The 15,403-nt window shown below is 37.5% G+C and overlaps 2 protein-coding genes across 2 annotated transcripts in view; one reads left to right on the forward strand and one right to left on the reverse strand.

The window, feature by feature from the left end:
- Positions 1 to 628: 628 nt before the first annotated feature.
- LOC125237384 (Na(+)/H(+) exchange regulatory cofactor NHE-RF1-like) lies at positions 629 to 9,591 on the reverse strand. Its single transcript, XM_048144402.1, has 2 exons — positions 9,567 to 9,591; positions 629 to 1,388 (listed from the first exon to the last, which is right to left on the reverse strand). Exon 2 carries the CDS (start codon positions 1,316 to 1,318, stop codon positions 824 to 826), a length of 495 nt encoding a protein of 164 aa, XP_048000359.1. The 5' UTR covers positions 1,319 to 1,388; positions 9,567 to 9,591; the 3' UTR covers positions 629 to 823.
- Positions 2,078 to 15,403, forward strand: part of LOC125237383 (epidermal growth factor receptor kinase substrate 8-like protein 2) — a 43,564-nt gene continuing 30,238 nt past the window's right edge. Inside the window, 1 exon segment of the mRNA XM_048144401.1 lies at positions 2,078 to 2,200. The gene's annotated coding sequence lies outside the window, so the exon portion shown is untranslated.

Here is a 15,403-nt window from a genome sequence, read left to right on the forward strand (position 1 = left end):
TGAAAACAATATTGTCATTTTCTCTTTAGTCATTCATGAAAATACATTCGTTTTTGAAACTAGTTAGCTTTATAAGACATGCGATGCGATTGCGCTTTATTATTTTTTTTAATTAGAAACAGGTAAAATATTTGACTTTTGACTACATAATACATAACAGGGAAACTTTGTGTATTTATACAACAAATATGTTATCGAGATTTGAGGAAAACGTATCAAAAAATATCCTCTAAATATACCTAGTTAAGTCAGTACCTGCCTATTTATAATGGTTGTATAAAAAAGTTGCAAACGCATAATGGAGCGTATTCAGAAATCTTGATATCATACTGATGATTTGCGTCAGCACTTTAGCATTTATTAAATTGTTATCAAACTTATCAAAGGGTAACAAACATTGCTGATTCGCCCACGATTTTGGTGGATTATTCGTTTTTTAGGGAGGCGATGTCACGGCCTTTACCTGTTCGTGCAGAATCGGCCCCGGCTCGGGTCAAATCGGGTCTCTTGCGCAACAGCGCGCAATCAGTGACCGACGATTATCTACCTGTTTGATTAATTCACGTTATCGCAACATTTCTACATCGTATCGCTTTCACTTTACCCAATATACAGTGAAACACACACATACTTCACAACTGTTATATTTATTCATCCTTCAACAATAAATTGCACTTAAATAAATTACATTAACTACACATTTAGGTAATCAAGTCAATCCAATGCTCCGTGCAAGTGCAACAGGCACGGGAATTATACTAGAGGCTATATACAACCTTATCAAGACCATGGCAATTTGTGGCGAGCTGGCAACGGCGCGCGCTCACAGCTTTTTCACGAGGTCGAATTTGTCCTTTAAGTCCATTGGCACTTTTTTGGGGTCGAACTTTTTTTTGTTGGCGAGATGGGCGCGCATCTCCGCGGCCGTCATATGCAGGTTTAACGGCGCGGGGTTGTTATCAGCGGGGGGTGGAGAGGGGGTTTTCACGGGGGCTGTAGGGGGTGCGTCCAAGTCCGGTAGACTATCCCCCGGGGCGGGGGCAGATACTAGCAGCTCAGCGTCGTCTGGTCGTTCTTTGATGCGTTGGACGACTTGTTTGTGGCTCTCGCCGGCGATGCTATTGCCGTTGACTTCAAGGATTCTGTCGCCGCGCTTGAGGCCGGCGACTTCTGCAGGTGATCCTTCATCGACTTTGCCTATGTACTGTCCTGGTTTTCCTTTTTCTGCGTGTAGATTGAACCCGTAGCCGTCGAAGTCGGGGACCTTCCTCACGTGGCAGAGCCGGGGCGCGGGGGGCGCGGAGCCGTTGGCGGCCATGATGCGTGCTGCTGGCGCGCGCGCTGCGGGCGACTGGCGCGCCCCGCACGGGTGTTGCCATACCGGATGACTAAAAGTACGAGACAGGAAAACGGTAAGAATTTGTTGAAAAAGTAGATATAACTTTTTGGTCCAAAAAATGATTTTTACGACATAGTTTTTTGAAAACTGTAGATCGTAATATAGCAAACAAATACTATAGCTATTTTGCGTATATATTGGAATTGCTATAGGTATTGGCACAAAAATGTCAAAACAAAAAAGGAAAAAATTGACCTAACTCAATATATTTTACAATATTTATACTTCCCATACGAAAAGTACGTAAAATCGTATTCAAATGTATGGTTTTGCCCAGAAATACAGTTTTAGAGCAATTCTGTACGGGGAATATTTTAAGTACCTACTTACCTACAACGTGACAGCAAATTCTTCCCCCGATAAAATTAAAAATGTTGCAACAGTGTATCGTATTTTGCAAATTGTATTATAAAAATTACTAATTTAGAACAACGGAATCAACACTACAATACCTACTAAAAAAGAGCAGAAATAGAAATATTGTTTTTTTTTTTATTGTCGTACTTTTCACATTCAAAAGTGAATCAATAGTTGCCACATACAAAAGTGTTTAAGGGGCGGCCCTATTATTTTCTACTCTTTGCCAGGCTGTACTTACACGGCGTCCAAAATATACTTAAAATTCCGCTAAAATCTGTCTCTGGCAACACCGTCAAAACCTCCTCCGGCGCGGGGGCGCGGGGCGCGGGCGGCGCGGGCGCGCCTCAGTCCAGTCCACTCGCGTCTCATCCCCGCGCCGCCCGCGAGTGTATTACTGTGACTGTGACTCGTGGCATACCCTTCTGGAAACCCCTTTACCACGTAAGTACACCTCCTCATTACTGCTAACACACTGGTACTTGAGCTACGAGTGTTTAATGACGCGCATACCGGTGAGGTCATTGCCCTGGGTCACAGGTATATCAATGGAACGTTATTCGCACGGTACACCTGACCTGTCTAATAAGAGCTTATCAAAGTTAAATACTAACGTGGCAATGGAAACAAGCAGTTACTTACTGTAATCGTCATTCATAATTGTTACGGTTAGTTATCGACAGAAAACATGATATACATCTAGATATCAATCAAAAACTCTCCATTAAAGCTACCTAATAAATACTATCTATTAAAAACCAATAGAATAACGAAACCAACACTTTAGTGGCTACATTCCACAGTACATTGGGAGTCCGGAAGCCTACCCACAGTCTGACAGATAACAGTCCTTATTATCAAACTCGTAAGGTCTACGACCGGTCAGTGGTGACAGCACATCAACATGCGCGGCGCGGCGCAGGCGCACGCCCCTCCCTCCTCTTGTACTCCTCCCCCCTTACACTTCCACATGGGAAAACATTACCTGTGCTGTGAACTGTGCTTGCAACTTTACAGAGATGTATGATCTGCTAGAGTTAGTTGGAAATAGTACATTACGATACAAGTGCGTAAAAAAGGAAGTTCGAAACGAGTGGCGATAAATTAAAACACGACCGAAGGGAGTGTTTTAAATCGACACGAGATACGAATTTCCTTTTCGCACGTGTATCGGATGACGTTTTTCAGTACAGAAACAATCTGTACTGAAAAGAATTTTAGATGTAGATAACGGGCCTCTATTGCTTCGTTTGTCTACATTTTCGTTAGTCATAATTTGGTTTTTCATAAAACAAACAAGATTGTCATAAAACAAACCTAACCTAACCTATCTATAGATGATTTTAATGAAAAAGTTAACCGTTTCAGGATTTACTAATGATAATCTGGCAATCATTTCAGTATGACTTTCAATCATTATGTCAAACAAAGGGATCCCTTTGTTGGACAATAATTGAAAGGGTAGAATAACTGCGAGTCTGCTGCTTTGCCAGACTCATTTGTGGTATCAGGGATCATATTATGGAGACAATTTTGAAGTAACTTTATGAAACATTGGTCTTACACTTAAGACGATACGGTAGGGGTCAATTCTCCATACAAACGCTCTCGACTATTTCCTCCCTGGTTTTTGAAGATAGAGCAATGATTTTTTCAACACAGATTGTTATTATTTTTATCTGTGTCGGACCGTTTTGATTTTTTTGATATTCTGCTTTTTAAAGACTAGAGCCAATCAAAAATTTCCAAAAACGGCCTTTTTCATTGTGGCGCAAAAAAAGGTGTGATACTCAAGATTGGTAACAATTAACCAAAAAAGCTAAACTGTCCGACATAGATTATTTCATTGTTCTTCAGATTCTCAAATTTCGTTCCGATTGATTAAGTTTTGAAGGAGGAAAGAGTCGAGAGCGGAACCTCGATTTTAAAGATTTTTTTGAAATATCTTTTGACTGAATTGTTCTTAATGGTCAATTTTTTTTCGATAAATCTAGTTAATAACACTTGTATATTTAACTAAAATTCCCAAGTTGAAAGGGGGGCTCCTTTCCATTTTAGCATTTTCGCTACCGTATCCTCTTAATTACCGACATCACATAACGTGGGATAAGGGATGGGATAAGGGTAGGAAGGAGAAGACTAACTGGCCCTGATTTTGAAGCACCATCAAGTAGCTTTCCAATTTTTGAGCATGATTTCTGTTAAAGTTTTGAAGTAGAAAGGACCTTATTATTATGTACCTATGTTAAGAGTTTTGAATGATTCACGGTTATTACAAAAATCAAAAAGGTAATCACGGTCTATATCCCGGTCAATATAAGTCTGTACCTATGTTACTTGAATTTAAGCATCAGTTGATACTGATTCAAACAATTAACAACGTTTCAACGCCAAAAGGTACAAAATGGTATTCTTTTTTCCAAGGCTGTATTTCGGAGGAAGAAGAGGAGAGAAAGCTATGCAACTCCAAAATATTAACTCAAATGAATTTAAAGAGAACAGTATTACTGTTACTCCATTAAAAAAGCGATAGCAAAAAAGAAATACATTAAAATGATCTGTCAAACCATCCACATAAACCATAGACAATGTTAATAACGTAACAGTTAAACGTGTCAGGAAGCTTATAGCGGAGGACAGTTAACTTATGGTATGGCTCAGGTATCGATTTACTGTTAATTTAAGTCTAGGAGTGGCTAACTCAAGAGAAAAGGAGTCAAGATTATTTGAAAACTATATTTATTTATTCAAGGAGTATCAAGTACCAACAGCTATCACATAAACAATACGCGTTAAACATAAAAACAAAGATCCAATTCAAGTAAAATATAAAAACAAAAGTCAGACGACCAGTCTAGCAGGCCAGACTGGCTGTATAGGCCTATACGGTTCGGTACTGTCGATGTCGGTCGCTAGTGACACTGCCTCCTAAGCCTATGGTCCTGGGTTCGAATCCCAGTAACTGCATTTATGATAAGTATCCACCCGTTGCCCAATTTTGCTGTTAGCGTACCGATGGACGTTATTACTTGCTATTTGTCCCCCGAACGTTTTTTTTCTATGTCAGAAGAGTATCCTCAATTTCCCCAATATGGCAAGAAATTCGATGGGGATTTCACATAACTAAGCAAAAGAATATCTACTCTAAAAAAAACAGTAAGTCGCTGTCAATATAAATTTGCGAACAAATTTTGTATTCAAAATGCCTAATAAACCTTGTATTCAAAATGCCTTTAATTTCCATTCTGAATAACCAAATACTGGTTTATTCGTAAAAGACAATGTTATTCGAGAGTCAATTATATCACGAAATACTATGATCCTGACTTCCTTGATTTAATGTCCTATGTCCCCTAGGTGGGGCAGAGGGCGTCCACAGTGCGCCGCCACCTCGATCGGTCTTGAGCTTCGTGCTTCAATTCGCTCCAAGTCTTTCCAATAGCCTTAATAACCTCTGCAATAATAGTCCGTCGCCAGGTTTGCTTCGGACGGCAACTTTTTCTTTTTCCTTGGGGGTTACAGTCTAAGGCTTGCCTCGGTATATTATTATTTATTTATTTAAGCGTATGGCGTATATTTGCAGACAATTAGTATTATAAGTCGACATCCAGGTTACGTTCGATTATGTGCTGGGTAGTTTGATCCTCAAGGCCGCAGTCACATAACGGACTCGGTATATGGTACACCAAGATCCTATACCATTAAAACAATATAAAAGAGTGTTGGAATATGGATATTTCAACCATTCAGTTTGTTTAAGTACATTGATCGCAATTTCTATTCACGGCGACTTTTACTACCTACTCTATGTCTATTTTGGGTGCCCTCAGCTGCCCTCCCAAAGTGTTCTTCATTATTAATTTCTGTGATAGAGTTGTGCCTGTTCGTTCACATTATTAATTTCTGAGATTCAGGCGAAAGTTCGGTCGGTCGGATCATCACTCCTCGGCTCTTCGCTCCTTTCGCTCCAATTCTGTTGCGCAGATGTACTAGAGAGCAGAATCAACGATCAGAGAAATGTGAGCCATTAAACAGATACATATCTGAATTTTTTGTCATGAATCATGTATTCAAATGGGATGAAATTCGGTTGCTATTCTGTGCCATTGCCACACTTTTGTTACCTACACACGAACATGCAACATGCATGGCTGCATCAGATGCAATCATAACTATGATAAGAATGCAGCGATGCGTGGTGGGGGGTTGGGGGCTTGCGCAAGAGTCACGTCATGCGCGACATTTCACTACTCTCGTAATAATATAGAATAATAGTCATTACTTATTACTATTATCCTTTTCGGTGAAGGAAAATATCGTGAGCAAACCGGACCAATTCCAATGAGGCCTAGTTACCCTTCGGGTTGGAAGATCAGATGGCAGTCGCTGTTGTAAAACTAAGTGCATATCTGGGATTAGTTGTCAAAACGGACCCCAGGCTCCCATGAGCCGTGATAAATGCCGGGATAACTGAAGGAGATGACTGATGATGACTTAGTTAGTTTTGCAAAGGGTCAAAGTTGTTTAACCGACCAAGCGAAAGATTCCAATGAAATGAAAAAATGAAAATGAAAAATATCTTTATTTAAATAATAACATATGCTTATACAATTTGCTGGGACTTCTCTTTAGGCTTACAGCGCCTGTGTTGAGACGACCCGCTCATCCAACGCCTGATTACGAAAGTAGTACAGCATGTATTTAATATATATCTAAGGTACACGTATATATTTAGAACCCTTACCTACAGAATAGGAGAATACAGAAGATGTCAGATTTCAGATTACAGTTAAAGGTGTAAGATACCATATACAAGTGTGCGTATCTTCTTCGCACGCGGTGTGTGTGTGTGTGTGTGTGTGTGTGTGTGTGTGTGTGTGTGTGTGTGTGTGTGTGTGTGTGTGTGTGTGTGTGTGTGTGTTTGTGTGTGTATGGATCAAAGATTTAAGAGTTGTTCAGTCTCATTATAGGTTTTTTCTTGTAGCCATTTAGGAATTTCTTTTTTGCAGTGATGGTAATTATTTTCGTATATATTTAAGTGCCTGTTAACAACATTATAAAGGTGACTAGACAGTTTAGAGTATTGTTTTCTTGCAAATTGTGTTCCAGGTTTCGAGATTGTTATAACATTATTTCTTTTTCTTTTGTTTTGTATACTAGGATCATATGGCAAAGACTTATGCACTTTCAAAACCGTGTTTTTAATATAAAGTTGTCTAACAGTAAGGAGTTTAGATAAATCATACAATTTTTTTGTGGAGAAAGTACGTTTTTTGAAGTACATAACCTTAATTATTCCTCTTTGAGAGCGCTCTAACTGAAGATATTTCGTTTTAGCCGCCCCTCCCCAAACGGGTATACAATATGTTAGCACTGACTGAACCAAAGATACATATCTCTTTCAAAATATCTCTACGGGTCAGATTAGATTCTGTATCCATTTTTGGTACAACTTCTCTTAAAGTTTTGAAAATATATGTCAGTTTACGTAGTCTTCCAGAAACATGTTCAAGGTGTGGATACCAGGACAAGCGTTGATCTATAAATATACCTAGATATTTCGTTTGTTCTACTTTTTTGATAGCAGGACAGCTACAGTTACCGGTGATATTGTTACAACTGTGAATTTTAATGGTGTAGTCATTAGTTGGTTGAGACTCATTGCTGATGCCAAAGCAAATATAATTGGTTTTTTCAGTATTAAGCGTCAGTACGTTGTTTTTTAGGTATTTTCCTATTTGTTTTAGACCTTTCTCTGCGGTAAACTTCACTTCATCCCACGTATTACCAATAAAAGTAACAGCTGTATCATCGGCATAAGAGTAGGTTTTTGCATTTTCTATTTCCATGTTACACAAATCGTTGATGTATACAAGAAATAGCGTAGGACCGAGTACACTACCTTGAGGAACGCCGCATGTAACTTCTTTTGCTTCACTAATGAAATTTCCTAATTTAGTTTTTTGAGTTCTACTTTTAAGGTAGTCTTTGAAGAGAGACAATGGAGTTCCTCTTACTCCTACTTTTTCCAATTTTTGTATAAGAATGGGAAGAGAGACAGTGTCGAAGGCCTTTTTTAAATCTAAGAAGACCGTTAAGCACTTCTCTCGCTTGTCAAGTTGTTCAACTATTAGAGAGCAGAGTCCAGTGACAGCATCCTCAGTCGAAGTCCCTTGTCTGAAGCCATATTGGGAAGAAGAAATAATGTTAAATTTGTTTAAATAGTTAAGCAGCCTGACATTTATAAGTTTTTCCATAATTTTAGATATCGCCGGGAGCACTGAGATTGGCCTGTAATTATTGATGCTGTCTCTCTCCCCGTCCTTATGGACAGGAGTTATAATTGCCTGTTTCAAAGGGGCTGGAAAGGTCCCTAAGTCAAAACAAGTGTTAACGAGGTGCTTTATGATGGGTACAACCTCAGACCTTGCCATTTTTAAAAAGACAGTCGGTATGTTGTCCCACCCCGTGGCACTTTCCGATTTTAAATTCATCAATATGCTATCTACTTCAGAGTCATCAGTTTGTGAGAGAACGAAGGAATTACTTTGAGTTGGTATGCTTTGTAGGTAGTCATTAAGCTCTTTCGGTGTAGGTTGTATACGCTGAGCTAATTGGTTACCAATATCAACAAAATACTCATTAATAAAATTTGCAGATTCCAACGGAGAAGTCTTAAGATTTGATAATGCAATATTTGTGTTGTTTGTTTTACTAGTGTATGTAATATTTTTAATGTTTTTCCAGAGCATTTTATTGTTTTTAGTAGAGTTAGCCAGTAATTGATTTTCATAATCTCTTTTCAAATTTTTGATTAGCTTGTTACAGTAATTCCTATATCTAATGTAAATTATTTTATTTATTGTATCGAAAGGGTTATCTCGCACTTGCTTTTGCAGCTTGTTACGATTCCTTATACATCGGAGGATCCCCGATGTGATCCAAGGCTTTAAGATACGGTGTTTATTTGGTACATAAGTGACTTTAGTATTGTTTATTAATGTCTCTCCAATACTACCTATGTATACAAATAGTGTGTTGATAGCTTTAGTATTTCACCCGGCCCTTTCCTACCCCTTTTGGGAATACATGCGTATACAAGTGTGTGAAATTTGTATGTTTCTATACCATCGGTCTCAGAGCGTTTTCACATTATCCGATATTGGATTTAGGAAGGATGTCAAAAGTAGATGTTAAAGATGTCGCCTTTATATATATGGTAGTAGCTTAACATACATACATACATACATACAATCACGCCTGTATCCCATAAAGGGGTATAAAGATACATGAAACTCGCCTTAAGCTTCAGTGCCACTCTTGGCAAATAAGGGGTTGAAAGAAAACGAAACTGTGACATAGCTTAAATCTGCTAGTACTAGCTTAAATCGCATTAAATTCGAGAATTGCGGAATGTTCAAACAAACTGCCTCCCCCCCCTCCATTTTAGGGGTGTAGGGGGTTAGAGACAAAAAGTAACCTATGCCACTCTCCATCCCTTCAACTATATCCACTTAAAAAATCACGTCAATTAGTCACTCCGTTTCGCTGTGAAAGACGGACAAACAAACAGACACACACACTTTCCCATTTATAATATTAGTAAGTAATTTTTTTTTCTATATTTTTCAATAAATATTTTCCACTTTCTTTGCCCTGAAAACTAATTCAAACAGAACAAAAGGCTGTTAAACTACCTTGGTAGCGATGATTCACGCACGTGGGTTTCTAAGCATTGTTAGTTATTGTTAATAAGCTACCTCCGTAGTAGATAATATATGAGCAATAAGTCAGCAAACCACCTACTTACAAGTCAAAGTCAATCAAGCGTCGGTTATACGCCAAGGCAGAAGATGTAGAAAATATCGCAAGAAAATCCATGACCTGGTTCCTCCTTCCCCGTTCCATCACCGGACAACCAGGCGCGGGGAGCGGTTTCACCCTTACGTTGTCGAACTACCTTTCATTCGCACGAAGAGGTTTCCTAATGCGAACTGCTAAGGAATGGAACATGCTCCCCTCATCTGTATTCCCGGGCGAATACAATCTGGGTGTATTCAAGTCAAGAGTGAATGGCTATTACTGAACCAGTGAGCTACAACATCGGCCTTGTCACTTTCCATCAGGTGTGACTAAGGTCAATCACTGGCCAGTTTATAATAAAAAAAAATATATATAAAAAATCCCTGACTATCATCTTCTTTTTTACTACGTTAGTGGACAACGGTCTGGCTCAGTCGGTAGTGACCCTGCCTGCTAAGCCGCGGTCCTGGGTTCGAAGCCCGTAAGGGCATTTATTTGTGTGATGAGCACAGATATTTGTTCCTGAGTCATGGATGTTTTCTATGTATATAATACACATATATATTTAAGTAAGTATGTATATCTTCTTTTAGCACCCATAGTACAAGCTTTGCTTAGTTTGGGGCTAAATTGATCTGTGTAAGGTGTCCCCAATATTTATTTATTATTTATTTTATTTTTATATATGTAGAAACTAGAAACACATAGTCAATCCCTGGAACCCAGTCAAAAACCACATTTTCCATTCTCATTTATTTGTATAATAACATGTTTTTTCTACGCATTACCTTTTTTCTTCTTATTGGCTCTGCTGAGGTTTTCGTTTCGAACCGTGTACGTACATGTACCGGACCTACTGATAACATTCCGCAGCTGATAATCGACGCACTGATAACAGCTAGGTCCCATCACTCCTGTATATTATGATTATGACATGTGTATACATTGGCTGTTCAAATACTCTAAAATAGGTCTAATGAGGTATTTTTAGACGAACATTATTTAAATTTAAAAGTGGAAATGTCTGCCTTGGGTGAGACCCAAGGCAGACTTTTCCACTTTTAAATTTATTCTAAGCCTAGTGGCATCGATTGCAGACGTTTCTGCTAATCAGAAGTTAGAACATTATTTAGTCATAATCATAACGACCCGAAAAATCTGTAATAAGTAGCTAAGTATAAAGATGATCGTAATCCATATTAATATTATAAATGGGAAAGTGTGTGTGTCTGTTTGTTTGTCCGTCTTTCACGGCAAAACGGAGTGACGAATTGACGTGATTTTTAAGTGGAGATAATTGAAGGGATGAAGAGTGACATAGGTTACTTTTTGTCTCTTTCTAACGCGAGCGAAGCCGCGGGTAAAAGCTAGTAATTTATAATTCTATGGTCCGTGCTTTATGTAGGCACCTAATTTAAATGATAGGATTCTAAATATACCTACGTGACATATCTGTTTATATTATATTTTTATCTTTGCTATGAAATGTCATATTAGCCTAATAGGTAACATATTATAAGGTACTCATACATATATCCGATAAATACTTATTTGTTTAGGAAACTGTTTATTTTTAAATCACGCTAACTCTATATTTTCTAAATTTTCATTACAAACGAACTAATAATGATTACACAGGGTTTATCGCGTATCTTTAATTATGCTGATTAAAAACCAGTAGCTAAATACTTTAAGCATCACGTCATAGGCTATTTCATTAAATATATGACGATAGAAATAAATAAATGACATTCTTACACAGATTGACTAAGTCCCACGGTAAGCTCAAGAAGGCTTGTGTTGTGGGCTCAGACAACGATAGAAAACATTCATGACTCAGGAACAAATATCTCTGCGTTCATCACACAAATAAATGCCCTTACCGAGATTCGAATCCGGGACCGCGGCGTAGCAGGCTGGGTCACTACTCGCTAGGCCAGACCGGTCGTCAAGTAGATAGATATTGTAGATAAATTATTAAATTGTTTCACAAGTCATGCTCACGTTAAAAAGTCGTGATGAACGAATGATCAGAGGCTGCAGCAAAATTTTTTGTAATTTTAGAACACGTCACATGACATGTTACAGTACGATTAACAGTCAACGTCAAGTCAGTCAACATCAGTTAACGATTGGGGTTTTATATCTATCTTGCTCGCACTTGTACGATCCCGATAAGAGCTGAAGCTAGCCGAATCGTCAACTGATTTTAATCTCACTGTAGTTATTTTTGGTTCTAGGGTCATTTTTTTCAAAGTTGTCCACCCCACTTTTTTTGTAACATGGTTATTTTTTACGCGATTCATACTCAGAATCGCGAGGTCTTTCGATCCTGATAGTAGAAAAAAAATGTCCCAAGATCTATACAATTTTTAGACCTTCCATTCCGTTACCGCCATACAAAATGTATAAAAAATTGGTAACGGAATGGGAAACAAACCTTGGGAGACTTTTTTCTCCTATTAGGATTGAAAGAGCTCGCGATTCTGAGTGGAAACCACATAAAAATTTCCAAATCCAAAAAAAATAGGGTGGACAACTTTGAAAAAAAAATGGCCCAAGTAACTCTTTGATGGGAGGGAGGGGGATTTATGTATTCAGATTATCCCAATAAAAAATAAATAATAATCCAAAGAACGTAACAATATCGGTACTTTATAATAATAGCAAGCTTCGAGCCTCATAATTTATTATATAATAAAATTGTCTCATACCTAACGTTTGCATACATATGTAAGTACTAAACTTTTCCTAAGTGAATCAATTAAATCCTACCATAATCATAATATCATTTTATACAATACATTAAAAATAAAAACAATAGTACATTACGATACAAGTGCGTAAAAAAGGAAGTTCGAAATAAACGAATTTCCTTTTCACACGTGTATCGTACGACGGTTTTCAGTACAAATGAGCCTCCGAAGTTTCGACCTGGCATATAATGAACCACTTCTCGCACTAGTGCGTAAAAAAAACACCATCTATACTGAAAAGTAAGTTTATGCATGAAGAATAACCGGTTCGAAACCAAGGAACTTTGAAAATAGAATTCCCTCAGGAGCACACCTAGTATAGACATCAACGCGTTCAACAGTATTCTAATCAAAACTAACTGCTCAATAAAATGCTAATTAAACACTTATCTGTGTGTGTGTACGTTCATTAGTGTGTGTGAAGGCGGGCCGCATTCCATTACTTCAAAGCCAGTTATCAGAAGTCTTTGGTTATTTGTAATTCTTGTGCGTTTGGAGGGCATGTTATATTGGAAATGATTTGCCAGTCAAAAGTCTCTGATTATTTATAGTATTCCATGGCTAAAAGGTTCTTATACTTCATCTGAGTTAAGGAGGAAACTGAAATAGTTGGAATTTCTGACGAAATAGTTCGTAATTCACTGAGTTATATCCTCCTGAGTCCTTCTGTAAGTATATACAACATTTTGTACATATTCCAAAATTTGTTAACCCCCGACGCAAAAACGACGGGGTGTTATAAGTTTGACGTGTCTGTCTGTCTGTCTGTGTGTGTGTCTGTGTGTGGCATCGTAGCTCCCGAACGGACGAACCGATTTCGATTTAGTTTTTTCGTTTGAAAGCTGAGTTAGTCGGGAATGTTCTTAGCCATGTTTCATAAAAATCGATCCACTATGTCACGGTCGGGGATTTTAAAAAAAAAAAAAAATTGTGGTTATTTTGAACTTTTATTGAGTAACAGAAGATTCCAAATTCAAGAACAAAACAAATGCTTCCAAGACTCAAGAGGTTGCGGTACGGCACTATAGTATTTGTAAGTTATTTTGAGGTTATGTTTTTAAAAACTTTAGTTTATATATATAGTATGCCTATAATAAATACTAGAGATGGGCCGAAAACGGATTTTGCCGAATACGAATATTCGGCCGAACATTCGGTTCAGCTGTTACCGAACCGAACATTCGGCCGAATATTCGGTTCCGCCATATTTTAAATCCTGGCTTAGATTTAAAAACTTTTGAATGATTGGTAATGGGTACATGTTCCTTTAATTTAGTGCATATGGAAATTTTGGTTTTGTTTCTTAGCTATGTTAGTTTTACTTTTTTACAAAATTATTGTATTTATATTTTAACACATCTTTAACTCCCTTTAGTAGTCCCTTAGAATGCTGAAATAAGAGTTTGTAGGAAGTCATTATCCGATGAATTACGAAACAACGTACTCTATTTATTTACTTCATTGTTTATTCGGTAAATGATCGGCAATGTAACCGAACTGTTCGGCCGAATACGAACATTGAAAAACTTGCCTAATATGCTGAATACCGAATATTTACCGAATATTCGGCCCATCTCTAATAAATACCTAATGCAAATATATTATAAGAATACGTAGTATGCTCAATATGTTTATTACTTTGTGCTAATGTTAAGAAATGTAATAATTCATTTGAATTTAGTCAAGTAGACTCTGTAAATATTGTTAAAACATTCAAGTCACTCAATTTAAAGAAAACGGAAGACTTATGGGGAACATCAGTTAAAGTAATTAGTCATGTCATAGATATAATAGCACCTTACTTGGCCGTAATATATAATATTTCAATTTCACAAGGCACCTTTCCAGATCTTATGAAATGTAGCAAAGTCATACCGCTTTTTAAATCGGGTGATTCGAGTGATATAACCAATTTCCGTCCCATATCAATACTTCCTGTACTAAGTAAAGTCTTTGAGAAGCTAATGTTAAATGATCTACTGGGACACTTCAACAGACATAGATTACTTACAAGCAAACAGTTCGGTTTCACAAGGGGCCGTTCCACGACCGATGCTGCTTCGGTACTCATTAAACATATATATAATTTTTGGGAAAATTCTTGTGATGCAATTGGCATATTTTGTGATCTTTCAAAAGCCTTTGATTGTGTGGATCATGGAACGCTCATTTTGAAATTAGAACATTATGGTTTGTCTATAAATGCCCTAAACTTTATGTCTTCTTACCTTAGCAATAGAACACAAACAGTAGTTGTTAACAAAACTCGCTCTAGCGGGACTGTAGTCCAATTAGGAGTGCCACAAGGCTCAATTTTAGGTCCATTCCTGTTTTTGGTTTATATAAATGATTTGCCATGTATAGTGAAAAACTTTTGTGAAATAGTACTTTTTGCTGATGATACATCACTGCTTTTTAATGTTGACCGAAAATCTACGGATTACAATGTAATTAATAGCACGTTAGCTGATGTACTGCAGTGGTTTACTGTCAACAATTTACTTCTTAATTCTAAGAAAACCAAATGTATTCGATTTTCTCTGCCGAATGTTAAACCAATCGATACAAAAATACTTTTGAATGATGAATGCTTAGAGATGGTAGATACAACACTGTTTCTTGGTTTAACATTGGACAAAAATCTACAATGGAGTCCTCATATAAAGAAACTAGCAAGCAAATTAAGTTCAGCCGCATACGCCGTTAGGAGAATCAGGCAACTGACTAATGTTGAGACAGCTCGCCTAGTGTATCATAGTTATTTTCACAGTGTAATGTCATACGGTATTCTGGTTTGGGGCAAAGCAGCTGACATACAGACTATCTTTGTATTACAAAAGAGAGCCATTCGTTCTATTTACAACTTAGGAACACGTGAATCAGTAAGAGAACTCTTCAAAGAAATTAATATCTTAACTGTAGCTTCCCAATACATTTATGATAGTATAATTTATGTTGTTAAGAATTTAGACTGTTTCACTAAGAATTCTGATATCCATAATTATAACACTAGAAACAAAAATAAGCTTGCCATAAAGAAGTTTCGTGTCCGTAAAGTACAGAAGTCATTTGTTGGGCAATGCATTCA

The sequence above is a fragment of the Leguminivora glycinivorella genome, chromosome 21, assembly GCF_023078275.1.
Source record: "Leguminivora glycinivorella isolate SPB_JAAS2020 chromosome 21, LegGlyc_1.1, whole genome shotgun sequence".
Lineage (NCBI taxonomy): Eukaryota > Metazoa > Arthropoda > Insecta > Lepidoptera > Tortricidae > Leguminivora > Leguminivora glycinivorella.

Excerpts from the sequence above, each read along its gene's own strand:
- LOC125237384 (XM_048144402.1), bottom strand. The coding sequence starts at position 1,318 with ATGGCCGCCAACGGCTCCGCGCCCCCCGCGCCCCGGCTCTGCCACGTG.